The sequence below is a fragment of the Alexandromys fortis genome, unplaced genomic scaffold (assembly GCF_014885135.2).
Source record: "Alexandromys fortis isolate MF-2015 unplaced genomic scaffold, M_Fortis_MF-2015_v1.1 scaffold_174, whole genome shotgun sequence".
Taxonomy (NCBI): Eukaryota; Metazoa; Chordata; class Mammalia; order Rodentia; family Cricetidae; genus Alexandromys; species Alexandromys fortis.
This window is the reverse complement of record NW_026068063.1, coordinates 1,245,400-1,264,136: the sequence shown is the minus strand read 5'-3', so window position 1 is coordinate 1,264,136 and position 18,737 is coordinate 1,245,400. Positions and strand designations below refer to the sequence as shown.

The following is an 18,737-nucleotide window of genomic DNA, read 5'->3' as shown; positions in this document are numbered from 1 at the left end:
CCTCCTCCTCCTCCTCCTCCTCCTCCTCCTCCTCCTCCTCCTCCTCCTCCTCCTCCTCCTCCTCCTCCTCACCACAGCGTGCATCCTGCCACCAGCATCTGGTTCTATGCTTCCTATCTGATGATTTATTTACTCACAGAAAAATCGCCAACCACAACCAGTAGAAATGGCCATGAATTGTACCTAGGGCTGGTCTGAACAATTGCCCAGCGTGGACACTGCCCCCAAAGCTCCTGCTAGCTGGATGAGCCGAGATGCAGCTGATGTTGTGACTGGCATGTTTAGTGCTTGGCTGCACCTCCTTCAGAGCTGGGGTCACATGCAGGTACCACTGCCTGCCTACAGCCACGCATCAGCAGGACTATGTTCAAGGCAAGGAGCTGTCCTTTCTTCTCTGTCTATAACGGGCCTTTTTGGGTTTACACAAAGACACCATACGGACAAGAAGGAAGTTCAGCCAGCATCTCACAATTGTTCTAACACACAGGTGGGTGACCGGTCTTTCCTTTGTGGGCTGAGGTCCTTGCTGTGTAGACAATCTACAAATCGACTTCGGAAACAGACAGTATTAGTGAGAACATTGCTGAGTATTCGGAGTTAGGAGCAAGTCCTGCCTGCTCCTCCCTGAGCTGGTTCCTGTCACTTGCTCCCAGAAGTCACTTGGCCTACCCTCCCTGGACCTGTCAGAGCCCCTGCTCCTCAGGAGACTGCCATGCCCGTCCCATAGCCTGACACCCCCAGGAATACAATGCTACCCAGGGAGAGCCAAGGGCTGTGGGGATGAGGGGCCGTGGTTGCTCGGCTATGCAGCCATCAGGGAGTCACTTGGTATTGCTGAGGTTTCCTTGGAAAGCTGCACCCGGGAGACACCAGCCTCTTCCAGCTGTTCCAGGTCCCTTGGCTTCCTCCAGGAGGGAGCTGACACCTAAGCTCTGCCCCTTTGGCGTCACTGAGGATGTGACCTGTGATTTAATGGCTCCCTTTGACACCTCTGCATCCACCAGTCTTCACGGGCACGAGGACAATTTCTGAGAAGCCTGTGCCTCCCTGTCACAATAAAGATGGGCCCTTTCAGGTCCATAAAGAGTTGAGTCACCTTTTATGCCTTCATAAATCATAGTGCTGAGCTGGAAGGGGAAGCCTCAGAGTATGCAGACAAGAGGAAGCAAGAGGGGTGTGTTTCAGAGTTCAGGAGTCAGGGTACACATAGAAACAGATTCTCCTGTCTGTGGGGAGCAAATGGACCCCCTGGCTGCCTCCTGATGACCTGTGCGTGCATCCAGCCTCCACCTCTGCTGACGGCTTCCCCTTCCTGCACGCCTGACAACCACCTCCCAGTGTAGCGATCCTGCCCACGTGGACCGGACCTAGGCTGCTCCTGCTGTGACGGCACAGCATTCAACAGTCTTCGCTCTCCCGCAACTCTCTTCCAGTGTCCCAGACAAACTGTGTCCGCTCTTTAAAGCAGTGTCACGACAGCCAGGCAGTGGTGGCGCACCCCTTTAATCCCAGCACTGGGGAGACAGAGGCAGGCAGACCTCTGAGTTCGAGGCCAGCCTGGGCTACAGAGTGAGTTCCAAGACAGCCAGGACTGTTACACAGAGAAACCCTGTCTCAGAAATTTTTTTTTAAAAAGTCATGTTATATATTTATATATTTGTGTGTTTGTATATGTACACATATATGCCATAGGGATGTTGGGGGACAACCTGCAGGATTTGGTTCTCTCCTTCTACCAAACGCAGGTGGGTCAGGCTTGGCAGCTCCTTTACCCACTCAGCCATCTCAATCAGCCTTTCTTATTTTATTTTTATGAAACACTGCCGCACGTAACCCGGGGTGGTCTCAGACTTGCTACGTAGCTGAGGATGACCACCTAATCAGACTGGGGGGGGGGGGCCCACAACTTGTCCCTGACTTTAGTACCTGCTGCGTACATGACCTTGAGCAAGCCAGGCGACCTGTCTTGAGGTTCTGTCCCTCTCCATTTAAAGGAGCTGAAAGTGTCCGGGAGGACGAGAGGCGCTAAAGAGTGCTCCTCCAGGGATGGAGCATCCTGGGTGCTCGGTTGTGGACGCTCCCACGTGCCATTCTTTCTTGAGGACCACGGAAGCCAGAAGCCTGGCAGGCAACCTCCCTCCCTGTGTAAACATCTCTAGCTGCTTAAAACAAGGACTTTCTGGGCGGTGAGGGCTCTCTCACCCTGCTCGCATGCAGAGTGCAATGTGACAGAGACTCTCGTTTGTGCCACTTTCTCCACACGCCACCGGTGCACCCGCAAGGACCCGCATCTTCCCCACCTGCTACTAACACTGCGGCCACGGGGCTTGGTATGAGTATCTACCTGGAAATGTCCTCATCTCAAGGGATTGGCCACTTCCACACGCTCAGCCCTGGGCACCCCAGAACCTCCAGGTTGTGTAGATGTCACCCGCTCAGTGGGCGTCAGCTACCAAGCTAAAAACGGCCACTCGGGGGTATGTATCTGACCTTGCAGAATCGTCCAGAAAAGACATCCTACTAGACGAAGAGAAATTCCACAAAGACAGTTGCCTCAAGTGGCTTCACTGGGGACACGGAAGATACTAGCACCCACTGAGAAAGAGCTGACCGCAGGCGGAAGGAGTTGGCTATGCCCATTCGCCCATTCTGCCACCATTCTTTGAGATCCTCCTCCTCCTCCTCCTCCTCCTCCTCCTCCTCCTCCTCCTCCTCCTCCTCCTCCTCCTCCTCCTCCTCACTGTTACACCAGCTAAGCCATGCCATTTGGGATAACTGAGCACCTTCTTCACAAGGTCCCAGTTGCTTGTCAAGGCCTCAGCCCACCCGAGACTGTGAATTATGAGGATCCTGTGACACCCTGTGTCAGATCAGCATGTGACCAAGGGCAGAGAGAGGTCTTCAGCTGTAGAGGGCACAGCTGGGAGCAGGAGGACTTCCTGGAGGAGGCAGTCTTTGCCTGAAACAGAAACCCTGCCCTTGAGGTGTTCGTGGTACCTCAGATCAAGTGTGAAGTCAATACCAATCCCTGCTCAGTGGGGAGGCCGTCAGTCCTGGCATCCGGCCTGGCACTGCAGGACAAGCTGGACCTGGCCTACTTGGCATCCAAGCTCATAGCCTCTAAGTCAGCTCCCCAGGGGACATTTCCCAGGAACCTGCCAAGCTTTGGCAACTTAACAGAGCTGGCAGGCTGACCTGCCCCCCTGGGTGCTACCAGGGTCATTCTGGCCTGTTCTGCACTGAAGGAAGGTGAAAATCAAATTCCCCCAAGAGGCAGGGCAGCACAGACTAACGTGGAAGTCACAGTCCACAGATCATTCAGGTGGCCACAAAGGCCAGTGCTCACAGGTCACTGAACCAGAAAGCCAGGGCTCGGGGACACCTTTCAGGCCCAAGGACCTTCTGGAATCTGAAGCAGAACCCGCAGAGTCTGAAGGCTTACTCCCCTCCCTACCCTTTTCCTGAGCCTCACCTTTGGGCTAACCTTGGACATTGGCCGTACCGAGTTGGCTCGTTCTTCATCCCAACCTTGCTCACTTTTCAGTGGCAGGGACAGGAGAGGAGGCACAAGCCAAAGACTGAAAACCAGTCGGTCTCCTGAAGGCCTGATCACAGGGGCCACAGACCCTAAAGGGTTAACTATTCCTCGGAGGGCAGCTCTGCCAGTCAGGTGCTCCACCAAAGGTGAGGCACAGGGCAGGAGAGAGTTCCCGGCAACAGATGGTCAACCGCTCACCCAGCATCATCTAGCTGGGCCTGTCTGCGGGGTGGCTGAGTGGATCTGAGCCAGGGCAGTACCTGCTCAGCTCTTCCTGGAACTTGGACACTGGGTGTGGTCCAGTGTCTGAGCCCTGGGCTCTAACTAAGCCCTCTGCCTTTCCTTGGAATCTCATGCTCAGACCTCCAGAGGTTGCCAGAGTAAGTGAGCAGGCCGACGATAGCCATGCAGAACCTTTGGGCCTGAATCCTGGACCCTCATTTGCTGCTATGAGGGCGGCAGCCTCTACAATTCCACCCTTTACCATGTCCACAGCAGCCTGTATTCGGCCTTTCCACAGGCTCTGTCTGCTCCTCATGCAGGGACCTGATCTTCGGCTTGCTGCTTGTAGGAACTAGGAGGTGGGGCATGATGACAAGGGCCCTGAATGAATATTGTCACCTTTCCATTTTCTAGGTTAGGAGCCTGGGCACGCTGTATGCCCAGCTGTGGACTCCGTGCTCCTGACTGTCAACTCAATTGTGCCCACCGCCTCGGTTCCATCGGAGAGTCTGACCCTGAAAGCCACACTGCAAATACTTAGTCACTTAAAAGGTAATTGGACACTCCCCCAAACAACAGCTGTGTGGTATTCCCACTAGTAACTCAGAGACAGGCACTTCTCCATACACAAACAACACACACACACACACACACACACACACACACACGTCCACCCACCTACCTAAATTTGTTTTTGCAGTACTGGGGCTTAAATCTAGGGACCCACATATACTGGGCACATATCCCCTGCCCTCTTTTTACTTTTCATTTGGAGACAGAGGCTCAATAAGCTACCCAGGCTAGCCTTGAATTTGCAATCCTCCTGCCTCGGCTTCCTGGGTAGCTGGATTATATCCTCCACTGCCTGACCTGACTCACCCTCCATTTAAAATCTATCTACCAGTAGATTTCTTCTATGTGCCTCAGTTTCCCCATCTGCAGAGTGGGGAGAACATCCTGCAGGGCTGCTAAAGAATTGCTTGAACATATTTATCCACATATACTCATATTTATTATACATTCATATATATTCATTCAATGTATGATTGACCTATAAAAATTTTATACATTCATTTATGAACTATACTAATTATATACATACTGAATATCAGGGTTTTTTTGAGTCAGGGTTTGTGTAGCGCTGACTGACCTTGAACTCAGAGATCTACCTTAAAGGTGCCGCCCCCACACCCAGCCTCAGAATTCTTTTTCGGTTTGCCATCCTCACGGGGCCTTTGCTTTGTTACCCAAAGTCTTTATCCAACCACAGTACCCGGCCCTGGAGTTGGACGGGACATATTCCGTGTTAAACTGGTACAAGTCTTCACCTTGGTACCAAGGAAATCAGTCCTCTCCTCTTGTCTAAGGCCAGGAAAAGCATCCCTCTGTGGAGCAAGCATGGCTGAGAGGAACCAGGACAAAGACTGTCACACTTGATCTGTGCCCTGGGCCACGTTGGACCAGTTCTTGAATCAGCTAAACTTGACCACCTCAGAGGCCAACTCAGCATAGGACTTCCTGGGATCGGGCCTGGGTGCCTCTTCTGGGACAAAGGCCAGCATAGCTCTCATTCTCCTGTCACACTTGCAGGGTGTGTCCTGACCCAGCATGGTAAGGATGGCTGGAGATCCCCAGGGAGACGAGTTAACCATGTCTGGGGCTTGGTGTGTCTCACAGCAGGCTTTGTCCATGTCTACGTCTGCATGTCTTCACTCCCCACCCCAGGAAGGAGCAGGGCAGAATCAGAAGTCAGGATCAGGGTTTCAAGGTCAGCAACTCTAGCTTGCTCCTAAAACATACCCTGAGCCGCAGCTGAGGCTGCAGGTATTCAGGGGACAGACCGTGCTCCCTGAGCTGCACAGGGAAGGGACTGGGTGAAGGGGTGGGGAAACTGGTCTAGACCGGCGTTTATGACCAAGGACACCTCTAGAGCAAATACTGGAGGTGACTCAACAAGCCCAGTGACTCCAGGGTCTCAGTGAGACACAGTAATCCACACCTTCCCTCCCTACTCTTTGGGGCTCCCCTTCTTTCCTGCTGTGACATCTATGAAGGAAGTCTCTACTAAATGTCTTCAAAACACAGAGAGAACTCTGGGAACAAGTGTTGGCCCCCAAACCGCCTAGCTCTCTTATGCCCATTTTAAAGACAGGGCACAGAAGTATTGGCTAACAAAGGTTGCAGGGCAGGGTAGCATGACATGTGTAATACACGCATAGTAGTAATAATAATGAGCCGGGCGGTGGTGGCGCACGCCTTTAATCCAAGCACTCTGGAGGCAGAGGCGGGAGGATTCTTATTGCTCTGAAATAAACTTTAAAAATATTATTATTAGCTGGACTTGGTGGCTCACATTTTTAATCCCAGCATTCCTTGCAGGGCGGGTGGATCTTTGTGAGTTCAAGGTCAGCCTGGTCTACAAAGTGAGTTTCAGGACTGCCAGGGCTATGTAGAGAGACTCTGTCTCCCAACGTTGTATTGCTATTATTGTCGTTGTTGTTATCCCCCCCCCCCTTTTTTTTTGTTTTTTCGAGACTGGGTTTCTCTGTAGCTTTGGAACCTGTCCTGGAACTACCTCTTGTAGATCTGGCTGATTTGCCACCATGATGGTACGTTAAGATCTTTCTATACTAAGACGACTTTTGGGGAGACAATGCTGGTGACATTAACACATAGATAATGGATAATGAAACACTCAACCTTTGGACCATCCACCTGGTGTGGTGGTGTGTGCCTATAATCCTAACACTTGGGAGGTAGAGGCAGGAGGACCAGAAGTTCAAGGATAGCCTTGACTACATAGGGAGTTCGAAGCCTGGCTGGACTACATGAAGCAACAAGGGATTCTTCAGGAAACGACCTACCTACCACTCATGAACTTTCCTGCTGACAAAGTGTAGCCATGGCTACATAATTAAGGCAACCGGTACACGCCTCTCTTTTCCAGCTCCTCGTGGGTGAGGTCAGCTTTCCACCAGAGCACTACAGGAGCCCAGAGGGCTTGCACTGAGCTATGATGTAGGCAGAGGAGTTGTTCAGAAACAGCAGTAAAGCCGAGTATGCCAGTTCACACCTATAACCCAGGCAGCTGGAAGGCAGAGGCAGGTGGACTGCTGTGAGTTTGAGCCAGCCAGCCTGAGCTACACAGTTGAACTCTGCCTCAAAACAAACAAACAAAAGCTGGACAGGGCAGCCCAAGAGGCAGAGGCAGGAGGATCTGTTCTGTGTTTGAGACCGCTGGTCTACAAGGTAAGCTCCAAGGGCTACGGAGAGACCTTGCCTCAAAAAACAAACAACACAAAACATAAAACACATGTTGACTCCACTTAGTCACTTCTCACTTCAAAAATCCACGTTAGCCAGTAGTGGTGGCATACACCTTTAATCCCAGCACGAGGGAGGCAGAAGCAGGCGGATCTCTGTGACGGGTCTACAAAGGGGGGTTCCAGGACAGCCAAGACTGTTGCACAGAGAAACTCTGTCTAGAAACAAGCAAACAAAAACAAAAACAACCAAAATAAGACAACATAAGAAATCAATGCAAGTGATGCTAACACGTATCGGGTTCATTGCTGCTATTTCAGAATCAGCTAGAATTCAGACATTTCACCAGGGTGAAGAATGGCAAACAGTAACATTTCAAACCACAGAAACAGCTTGAGGGCTTTCACTTCCCTAAGAGCTTGAGAAAAGTTTGAGAGACAGCATCCACAAAACAGACAGGAGCCGGAGAGATGTCTCAGTGGTTATGGCTCACTGTTCCAGCAAAGGACCCAGGTTAAGTTCCCAGCACCCACACCAGGTGGCTCACAACCACCTTAACTCTAGCTCCAGGGATCTGACGCCCTCTTCTGGCCTCACAGGTAACTGCACTTTTGTGAACACATGCATATATACACATAAATAAGGCGATTTTAATAAATAAATATAATTAGAGACTGGAAGTAAGGCTCGGTTGGTAGACTGCTTGCCTAGCATGCACCAAGCCCTGGGCTTGATCCCCTGTACCATACCAACAAGGTGTAGCAGCATATAATCCCAGCACTCAGGACCCAGAGACAGGAGGATCAGTAGTTCAAGGCCAGTCCCTAGACTATAGCAATTCCGAGGCCAGTCTGGAATATATGAGACCCTTGCTCAACAAGTAAACAATAGGGCTGATGAGATGGTTCAGAGGGTAAAGGCACCTGCTGCCAAGCCTGTTGACCCATAGAAGAGGAAGGAAGGAAATGATTCTTGCAAGCTGTCTGCACAAACACCCTGGCAAATGCATGCATGCACATGAACAGGAGTCTCTCACATGCATGCGTACACACACGCACGCACGCACATGTGCGCACTAAGTAAGAAATGCAATACAGAAAATGACAAGAGAAAAAGACAGGTTTTCAAGCCAGATCTTTGTCATGTGATAGTGGCCAAACGAGGGAGCGAGGAGAAAACATGGGAACAGCTCAGATGTCCAATGACAGGAAAATGGCTGAGTAAATAATGGAGCCTCCATTTGGTGGAACATTATGCAGTCATTAAAAATTATGTCCTCGAATCGTATTTATTGTTGTTGGAAATTGCTCAGCATGTTCAACACACTGTTAAGAGATTTAAAAGAAAAAAAAATGAAAGAAAGCCATTTTCACAACAGCCGCGATTTACAGGGAAGTCAGGAAATGGAATCCTGGGAAATTATCAACAGCAGATGGTCCCGCAAGCTCCCAGAGAGCACAGTGGGAGTCACGGGGGTATCTAGGGGAGGGGCTAGACACCCACCACCATGCTTCTTGCTCATTCGCGGTCTACTTTTAAACTTACGAGGAGACCAAACACCCGAAACCAACATGCCCACGTTCACCCCCAGGGCAGCAGAGGCGTCCTCCAAGCCCCTGGCTTCCTATGCTTGATTCTCTTCCCAGTCTGATGTCAGCATTTGGGGACCACTGTGCCTGTGCCTGCGAGAGTTCCCAATCCTCACCCAAGCTGCAAACTTAAGGTCTCGTCTAAACGGCAAGATGGTGGAGGTGGGGCCTCTGCCAGGGCGGAAGTCTTTGGGGCATTGCTTTTCCCTGGGGCCACGGACTGTTAACAAGTGTCACTGCCATCTGCTGCCTGTTCCGCCGGCACACGTCCGCCCACGTCCGCCCGTTCTCCTCATTACAGTGCATAAATCCCTCTGCACGCCCCACCTCCACCTGCCACATCTGTCTGCAATTTGTGCAGTCGCTGGTGCAGGGGCTTGTGCAGAAACGAGTTCTGTAGGACGCTGCGGGACTCCAGGTGGAATGCTCTCAGGGACTGGACATGTCCAGCCACTAGCTTTTCAGGGACCCTGTGGCCTTGAGTGCATGGGCTTGGGGAGGAGGCGGGGTGCCATTGGCCTAGAAGCCAGACAGGTAGTCTGAGCTTCTGAGATCTGAGAAGGCAGGCCTTGCCTCTGGCATCTGCCAATCACTGGGCTTCTCTATAGATCACAGGAAGTAGTGAGCCAGCCATCCTGCACATCACTCAACCCTCTCGGCTTAAGAGGCAGCCACTCTCTCATTGCCCTGAAGGTGAGAAACACGGGCACTACCATTACCTCAAAGGAATGCAGGTTCAGGCAGGTTGGGAAATTTAGACAAGGTCAAAATTAGTGAGAGGTCGAGCCAGATGTGGCAGCGGTTCATACCTGCAATCCCAGTCCTTGGGAGGCCGAGGCAGAGGGATCACAGTGACCTGGTGGCTAGCCTAGGCTATATAGCGAGTGCAAGGCTAGCCTAGGGTATAAAGGAAAATGTGAAGGGATAGATAGAGCTGGGGTACAAGCTCAGTTAAAATCTGACTCCAGAGCTGGCCACCCCGTGGCTGAGCTAAAGTAGTTTCCAAGCCCCTATCATTCCCAGTTGGCTCTCTCTCTAGCATGGTCATTGAAGAGCAAACACAGCTGAGAATTCTGCTCCTGGCCAAGGGCAGGGGAGGAAAGGTCCTCTGTCCCTGGAATAAACTCTGGGAAAGGTGCAAGAGGCAGAGTCTGGTGGCTTCCCAAGCCAGCACCAACTCTGCATGGAGTGTCAGGCTCGGCAAGACCAAGGACCTGGGCATGTACAGCCTGGGCTGAGCAGCACCAAGGAGACTCCAGGCCATGAGACTCCATAGTGAAGATGGCAGGAGATATTATGAGGTCCTTGAGCAGAGTAAAGGACAGACACCTAGGTTGGAATGGACCTCTAGATAGCTGCACGGAGAAAAAGCAGGCACCTTTGGAAAATGACTTCCCAAGCATGCAGCCATTATGTAGTAGCTGGGTCACAATGCCTACACCATCAATACCCAGTCACGGCATCCCTGACTGTGGTGGTCTGAATAAAAATCACCCCCATCACCCATAGGGAGTGGCACTATCAGAAGGTGTGACCTTGGTAGGGTAGGTGTGGCCTTGTTGGAGGAAGCACGGCAGTGGGGGTGGGCTTTGAGATTTCAACCGCTCAAGCCAGGCCCAATGGCTCCCTCTCTTCCTGCTGCCTGTGGGTCTGGATGTAGAACTCTTGGCTACCTCTCCAGCACCACATCTGCCTGTGTGCTGCCGTGTTTCCCTCCATGACTATAACGGGCTAAGTCTCTGAACTGCAGGCCGGCCCCAATTAAATATTTTCCTTTGTAAGAGGTGCCACGGTCGTGGTGTCTCTTCGCAGCAATGGAAACCGTAACTAACACATCGCTAAAATAAGATCCCCCTCATATGCCTTGAAAGCTGTACACACTCATCCTCTCGATGGCTCCTTACACACCCTGGGGGTGTGTCAATGATGTGTCACAGGACCACCTGCTCAGTCAGCTGTGCATACCAAAGCAAGGGTCAGGGAAAGCTGCTGGGATGTAGGCGGCTCATCAGCCAACAAAAGTCCCTCTTCCTTTGTGAGAACTTCACCAGGGCAAAGCTAGACAGCAAGAAGGTTCATACCCCAGACTCCTCGCTGCTCTACAGCAATGCGTGACCAGGCTCCCGACAGGACACCTGACCTGAGCCACCACTGTGGTCCCTTGCATGATGTCTCATAGACCTGGAGGCTGAACCGCTCCTCTCCCCAACCTGAGATGCTCATCCAGGACTGGTCAAATGCAAACCTTGACAGCTCCCGGTGTCACGGTGGTTGAAGTAACAAGGAAGCTTTGGCTTCAGGGACACAGCTTTTCTAGATGTCTGACAGACATGGTCAACCCGCAGCCCTCGGGGAGGGCACAGAATCATAGACTGACTTAAAACATGAGACTTGTTTTTGCAATTCTTTACGCTTTGTGACTGGACTGCACGGTTCTCAGGTGTGAACCTTTGCAGATGACATCTGTCACAAATGTCAAAAGGTTGAATGCACTCTTTCAAGTCAGCATTATGCACACCCCAAAAGCTGTTCTCTGGAGACACTGTAGACCAATTTCTCAAAGCACAGGGCAGCTGCATCTTAGACAAGCTTCCTATCTTTCTCAAAAAACTGTCTGGAACCTTCCCTGAAGCCCGGAGAATGGGCAAGTAGCCTTGCAGGAGGAGAAAAGGAACCGAGAGCTATTTCAGGGAACCTGGTTGCACTTGAGGCTCGTTGGTGTGTAATCTTTGGCCAGCTGGTAACCACAAAACTGGGGTCCAGCAAGAGATTTCCAACACACCTGCAGAGCTTCAAGGGTCTCCCCAGAGCTAGGGCTGCACAATGCCGCATCTCAAAGGGAAACTACAATGGTCTGAATGATGAGAATACACTCGGCCCCTTCTCAGAGCCTGCCTTGGGGAACAGGAGTATAAGTGGGGCCGCAGGCACTTCTCCAGCAGAGCCCAGCACAAGCTCAGTCCTGAGCAGGGAGGTCCCACAGGCTCCAAGAATGCAGGATAGCCTCAGCAGTAGCTCAGTGTCTTGGTCTATCAGAGATGACTTCCGAGGACCCACCCATGCCTGAGAATCTGTGGGCAGTTAATAGTTGTGTAAAGGCACGGCAGACGTCTGCTGGTAAGGTGCCCGCGTTCCTAAAAACAGCGCTTCACCATACTCTTGTAAGCAGCCCTAATGAGACTCAATGTGGGTGAGGGGGAACGCAGAAGAGGGCCTGGCTGGAAAGAGGAAGGGAGCAGTGGAGTGGGAGGGACAAGAGAGGGTGATGGGGATAAATGTGATTAAAATACGCTATATACGTGTATGAAAATGTCCTAACAATCCCGTTATTATATAAAATATATACTAACAAAGATTTCAAATAAATTTGTTGTTATTGTTTCGAGACAGGGTTTCTCTGTGTAACAGCCCTGGTTATCCTGGAACTGACTCTGTAGAGCAGGCTGAACTTGCAGACACCTGCTTGCCTCTACCTCCTAAGTGCTGGGATTAAAGGCACATGCAGCCTTAATTTGAAGACTTCCTTGTCTTCAAATACACTTTTTTAAAAGCCCACTTGCTATTCACTCCTCAGGGCTACTGTCACCCTGAGACAGGATATGACAGGGACCAACTCCAGGAAGCTCAGAATGGCCCAAGCCTGTCCCCTGTTGCGGGTCACTCACCTTGCAAGGCTTCTTTGGCCCTGGCCAGCTCCTGCTCCTTCTGTACCAGCTGCACCCGAAGCTCTGTGGCTGAGAGGACCTCGGAGCACTTGCCGCCCTGTGACTCCTCCAGGTCCTTGGCCAGCATCTCCTTCATCTGCCGGAGAAGGTGCACTTCCTCCTGAAGCTGGACCACTTCCTCCCGCAGGAGCACTAGGGGACAAGAGCAGCTGGTCAGAGGTGGGGGGACCTGGAAGGGCTCAGGTGACTCCTGTGAGCTGTGCACACAGGACCTTTTCCCAAGTGGGCCCTGGACCCACACCTGCCACTCTCCTGAGCCGCCGATGCTTCTGTGACCACTCAGCATCCCCCTGCCGGCTACAGACACAGGAATCAACATTCTGACCACAAGTCACCCCATGCCTAGGGAAGTTCTATCTGTGATTTCTTGTAGACTCCCCCAAACCTGCGCCTGGCACCAACAGGATCCCCACTTTACACATCAGGCCACTGATGCTCAGAGAGGTGAAGGAACTCTGAAAGGCCAGGCTATGGTGTGCCACTGTGTGACTCTGGTGGTGAGTCAGGGTTTGGATAGTGTCACACTGGAGAATTTGTGACTAAGGGCAGTTACATCTTGTAGAGCACATGCCCCATGGGAGGAGGGGGTTCTATAACCCACAGAGAACATAGCATTGACAGGCATAACCCCAAGAATGGGGGCACCATGGGTGTAGGAAATAACAGCATCTATATGCAGCCCTGTGTGCGCATCCCGAGAGCCTTGCATCTTCAGAAGGTACCCAGGTAATGAGACTTTAAAGATGACAGCTCATGGAACATCACCCGCCACTGCAGTCCTGCAGGCCCTGGGGTGTCCCTTTAAGACCAATAAACCTCAAACTGCCAGGAGTGCTGGGGGCAGCACTGTGCCCTCACAGGGGCGGGTGACAGGAGGGGGCATGTACAGGTCGTGCCTTCGTGTACACGATCATATGTAGGCCTTTGTGATGATCACATTTACGATGTCACGTCAAGAATGAAGCTACCAGGTGTGGTAGCACACTTGCTTCACACCAGTGTAAGAGGTCGGTCTGGGCTAATAATGGATTCAAGGCTAGCCTGGGCTATATAGTTTTCTTAACCTTCTCCACCCTCTAAAAAAAAGAGGTGGCAGGGGAAAGAACCAAGCTGAAGGACACAGTGACAGCTCCGGAAACAGCCCCAGGGTCTCCGCTGTAGGCAGGTCCAGCTCCGTTCCCTCCCATTCCCAGCCACAACAGCCAAGGTCTTTCCTACTTCCCATCATCCTCCAGCTTTCCCTACGCTCACCCCCTTCACGTGACACACATCTGTGCTCCACTGCACATCCTCAGGCAGGTTCTTTCCCCAAAGACCCCGGAGTGGGGAGGCACCTGGCTGCTCTGTCTTATACTGGTGGACTCCAGTGGAGGCTGCTGACTGTGACATCCCCCTGAAAACCTGCAGAGTAAGTTTGCGTGGTCCTGGCCATTCCTCTCTCCAGGTGGGAGGTTGGATCACAAAGGACCTTAACCCCAGCCACCTGTCCCTTACTCTGGCTTGCCATCTTTAGTGGCACCCAAGTCTCTGGAACTCTCCTCCCCTTTATCAGTGGTCTTCATTTGCCCATCCTGATATTAAACGAATGGCTTCGATGTGTCTTCAAGGCTCTCTGAGGAAGACACTGAGTTCTTATTGTCCACGCAGGCAGTGGTTCCCAAGAGGCCCTGTCAGTCCCTTGCCAACTCTTCCACAAATTTTATGTCCTTTCTTGGGGTCTTGTTTGCTACACAGCACAGGAAGCCCAGACAGTCAGGGCTGCCAGATTAAGAAAAACACAACAAAGTGAAATCCCAGACACAAGGGGGCCTGCCCTCAAGGAAGCCATGGGTCGTTCTTAGGGTAAGTATATCCCCCGTAGCGTGTGGAACACACTTATTAGGCTTGGCATTCGCTTGTGTTGGCCTACATTCTCATTGGACCATGCGCGCTGCTTCTTCCCAGTAGGGCCGCCCCCTCCCACGGTCACAGGCACAGGAAGCAGAGTGAACCAGGGGCTGGCACTGCTAGAACACCCTGAGGCAGTGGGTGCAGGTGGAAAACACAAACAGCTGCTGCACCTGAGCATGGGGGTGGCCCTGGCAACCACACGCACCACCCACCCGAACAGGTGTGCCTGGCTCTGAGGTCCCGCCCTCCAGCCCAGCCCAGCTCTGAAGTAGCCAATGGGAACCACACACACCTAACAGGAAACCAGGCTGGAAAAACAACTAAGGGAAAATGAGAGGCTCCTGCGAGCTTACCAAGCACCCGCACTGGCTGTGTGAACAGTACAAAATGGGGTAAATGAGCCCAGGGGCAGAGAGTGTGCCTACCATGCCCAAGGCCCTGAGTTCCATCCCCAGTCCTACCCCAAAACAAATCACTTAAACGTACCTGGCACCTTGCCCACAGTACGTGAGTACCACCAAGATGCACAGCTGGCTTTGCCGGCTGAATGGAGGGGACCAAACCCACACATTAGAAACAAGGGACAATGAAGAAACTGGAGTTAACTTTGGCTTTCCGCCTCAGAGGGTTTGGTACCTTGCAGTGTGTGTCCTTGGACACGACACTATCCCTTTCTGGGCCTTCATAATGTACTCAGAGGGGCGTACTCTGTGCAAACCCACATGGATATTACTGCTAGTGTGTGGGAACAGAGACTCTGGACTCTTGTGTGTGGCCGCACAGCTCAACACACACGCTTGCCAGCAAGAACAGGTGGCTCGTTGGGTTCAAATTAATGAAGAAAAAAACGAGCCAAGTTTCTCAGCCGCACGGGCCACACTTGCCTCTCAGGTGTGGGAGGCTAAGGCGCTGACAGTATAGACTATATTGACTCTCCATTCTAGCGAGTGTAGACAGCCATTGAGGGAGACAGGAGGAAGGCCAAGCTGCTAAGCCAAGATGCCACAAAGGCTCGTGGCCCGCTCACAGGAAGCTTCCGGGACTGTGCTGGCTTTGTCCAAGCCCAGAAAGGCAAACAGCACCATGGATGGTAACCCCCTGCACTGGGCAAACCACAAGCCTCAGACCCCTGGGCAGGGAGCAGGAAGGGAGGGATGCAGAGGCACCAACAAAAGTTGTAACCAGGCGACTGTTGCTTGGAGACCCTCCTGCCTCAGGGAGCTGCTTGCTACCCATGGAGCTAACTTACCCACACAAGAGGCCGCAGGTGCCTCTTCCCTGAGGAAGAGGGGTTGCAGTGTACCCTCCCAAGAGAACACATCCACAATCGGTGACCATGGAAGCTGCCAGGGAACCTGCTACTCCACAGCCCATCTCCTTTCATCTGTAAGAGTTCTGCTTTTAACAAGCTATCATTTCCCAGCCTCCAATGCAGCTAGGGTTGCCCGTGTGACCCAGTTTTGGACAATGGAGTATGGGGGGGGGTGAGGCTGAATCTTTTTACATTTTATCTTCAGAGAGTGGATTTAATGGCTGGAGCAGCAACAGCCACCTAGTAATAAAGAGGCAATCAATGTCTTAAGTAGATTAATCCCCACAAGAACCCATGAAATAGGCACTATTATTTCCACACCAGCTTTCTAGATTGGGGGTTTGAGATAGAGGGAGGTTAAATGATGGGGCCAAGCTTACAGATAAAGAGCAGAGCCAGGCTTTGGGGCTGGGTGGTCTGGTGTGAGCACCCTGTTCTGGCTTCTAGAGTATGGTCCTATTCTGGGTCCTGAGACATACTCTGGGAACAGGGAGGCTTGCTATTTCCTCATGCAAACACCCCCACCACGTGTCTACAAGAAGCACATGAAGCAAGCTAAGAGGGCTACACGGTCCTGGGCTGTGTAACTGTCTAGCCCTCCATAGTGGTCAAACCACCCACTGCACACTGTTATCTAAGACATCATTCTCAGGCTCAGGAGAGGAACCCAGGTCTTTATCAGTCCCGGCATGGAGCGAGAGTGGAGTCTTGCGGCCTCGTCACCAGTGTCATTGCCCCCAGCCCCACTCCCTCAGGGGTAAGCTTGCTCTTGCTCCCCGTGGTGAAGTAGATCTCAGCAACTGTGTGAGTGGGGGTCCAAGCCTTTGTACCAGGTTCATGGTCCCTGCAGCTCCTAAGAATGTGGGGTTCCTCAAAGACAGGGATAGGATCTACTCCCATGCACCCCAGTGCCAGCTTCGGGCAGGGCCCTGGTGGGCGTGTGTCCCCAGTGCCGGGTGCTTCAGATAGAGGCAGGGCCAGGCAGGTTGAGGCGGTTAGTGGGGCTCAGTCTTGGCTCCTCCACTTCCTGATGTTAACCCCTGGCATCTGACCTGAATGCTAGAATGGAGCCACGGCTGGTTTCCTGGCCTTCAGTAAACATTAAACAAGGCAACTGTCTCTTAGGCTCTGTTAAACCTTTTAACATTGTGACATAATGCTGCTACCTACAAAGTTCAGGCCCTGGGAACTGCAATGGAGCTAACCAACAACAACAACAACAACAGACAGGTGGTGGTGGTGCAAGCCCTTAATCCCAGCACTTGGGAGGCAGAGGCAGGCGGATCTCTGTGAGTTCTGGTCTACAGAGTGAGTTCCAGGAAAAAACACCAAAACAAAACAAAAATAATATAATAGTAGTAGTAGTAGTATTTTAAAATCCCTCCAACTCTTGTAATTTTAAGTAAGTTTATCACGTCATGTTGCGCTGCATTTGTAGTAATCCTGGGGCACAGGCTGCCCATCAGCCACAGATTGGATAGAAACATTCTGGTCAGGTGTAGTTTATCACCACCAGTTTGCTTTGTTTCGAGACAGGGTCTTTTTTCATAGCTTTGCCTGTCCTGGAACTAGACTGGCTTCAAAGTCACAGAGATCCACCGGCTTCTGCCTCTCCAGTGCTGGGATTAAAAGTGTGTGCCACCATGTCTGGCTCAATTTCATGACAGAGACTGTGTCCTCTGTCTTCTTGGAGAAGGCTATGATCTCAGCACCCAAGGAACTCTGAGCCATAGCCTCCCCTGACCTGCAGGGTGAGCTAAGGGGCACGCAAGGCCTTTATGAAGGGCAGGGAAGGCAGGCTCTGTCACTAGCCTAGGGGAGACAGGAGAACAGGGCGGGGCAGAGAGAGCCTGTGTGAGGAAGTTGGACTGAGGGTGCTGCCTACCATGCACTGGCAGACACCTTGGTCACCAGCCAAGCACACACCTGCTCCTGAGCTCAGACTCTGGCCTCCTGCAAAGTAAACCTAGGGAGGGAGTCATGCAGCCGCGGAGCTAACCTGTGCTCTCTAGGGGGCCTCTTCCGAAGGCATCTTGGCAGCTCTGTGGACTGTGGCGGGTCTATATTCCCTGGAGGGCCACCTGAGCCATGTGTGCACAGAAGGAAAGGCAGAGAGAGGTGGCTTACTGATAAAGCAATCACTACTGCCCCCTCCAGCCTTTTAGAGACTATGGCTGCTGGCCCCGTGCTAGAGCCTTCCCTAAGGTCGGTCACACGGTGACCCTGTGCTGAGCCCGGAGAGGCTTGGAGATTCTGGCAAGGTGCATCGCCTCTCTGTGGGCCGGTCTGAGCCTGGCAGGTGGCCTTGCCTGAGCTGGCCTTGTTATTGTAGGGTCTGGGCCAAGCCCTATGCAGGTGGTGTGGCTGACACTGGACACTTTATCTGAAGCCAGGAGGAATGAGACACCCTTGGAGGGAAGTTTTGAGGTAAACAGCGAGAGGACAAAGTCACCTGAAGGGGCAGGGCTAGCAGAAATGTGGGAATTCAGCGAAGGGGTTCCTAGTGGAGGAGGGGCACCCAAAAACAGAATGGGGAGGGGGCTGCTGGCAGCCCAGGGCTGAGAGTGAGGTCTCCACAGTGGCCCGGGTCCTCCTCCGTGCTACACTGTACAATGGGCAAGAGAAGGGTCTTGGCTGACGAGCACATTTGAGGTTGTTGTTCACCTCTGCCTGGGTGGTGCCAACCCGCCCCGCCAGGCCCTCTCATCTCCACGTGACATTGGTGCTCCATCATCACGGGAACCCCGGCGGACAAGGCATCTTCAGGGATACTGAAGCATAGAGGGACACGGTGTGGGGGCAAACCAGGGCTGCTCTCTTGAGGGTGCCAGACTAGAGGGTGCACTCGGGGTGACAGGCATAGCCTCCTCATCTCAATTTCCCCACGATCCCTCTCTTCCCATGGCTGGGCAAAGGATCCCAAAGGCTCTCTAAACAGCCACTACCACTTCCAGCTTTTCCTGACGTCTGAGGGGGACGGCGGTCTGCTACAAAGTCAGCTCTGAAAGCACTCAGGATTCTGTGATGGCCAGAAGTGTCACGGGCAAGGGCCAGGGTGCAATGACTTCCCGGTGTGGGGAGCCAGAGGGCAGGATTGCGGGCAGGGCGAGCCAACTTCCCTGCTTTGTCAGGATAGGCTTGCCCTGTTCCTGCCCTGGTCCCTGCCTAGGGACCTCTGCCTATGTCAAGCCCCCCCC

The 18,737-nt window shown here is 52.5% G+C and overlaps 1 protein-coding gene across 8 annotated transcripts in view; it reads right to left on the bottom strand.

Annotated features, from left to right (window-relative positions):
• Positions 1-18,737, bottom strand: part of Kazn (kazrin, periplakin interacting protein) — an 892,416-nt gene that overhangs the window by 77,244 nt on the left and 796,435 nt on the right. For all 8 annotated transcript variants that reach the window (XM_050120356.1, XM_050120354.1, XM_050120350.1 and 5 more), the window contains one exon: positions 12,279-12,470. In XM_050120356.1, the coding sequence (XP_049976313.1) occupies positions 12,279-12,470 (192 nt within the window). The remainder of the gene's footprint in view (positions 1-12,278; positions 12,471-18,737) is intronic.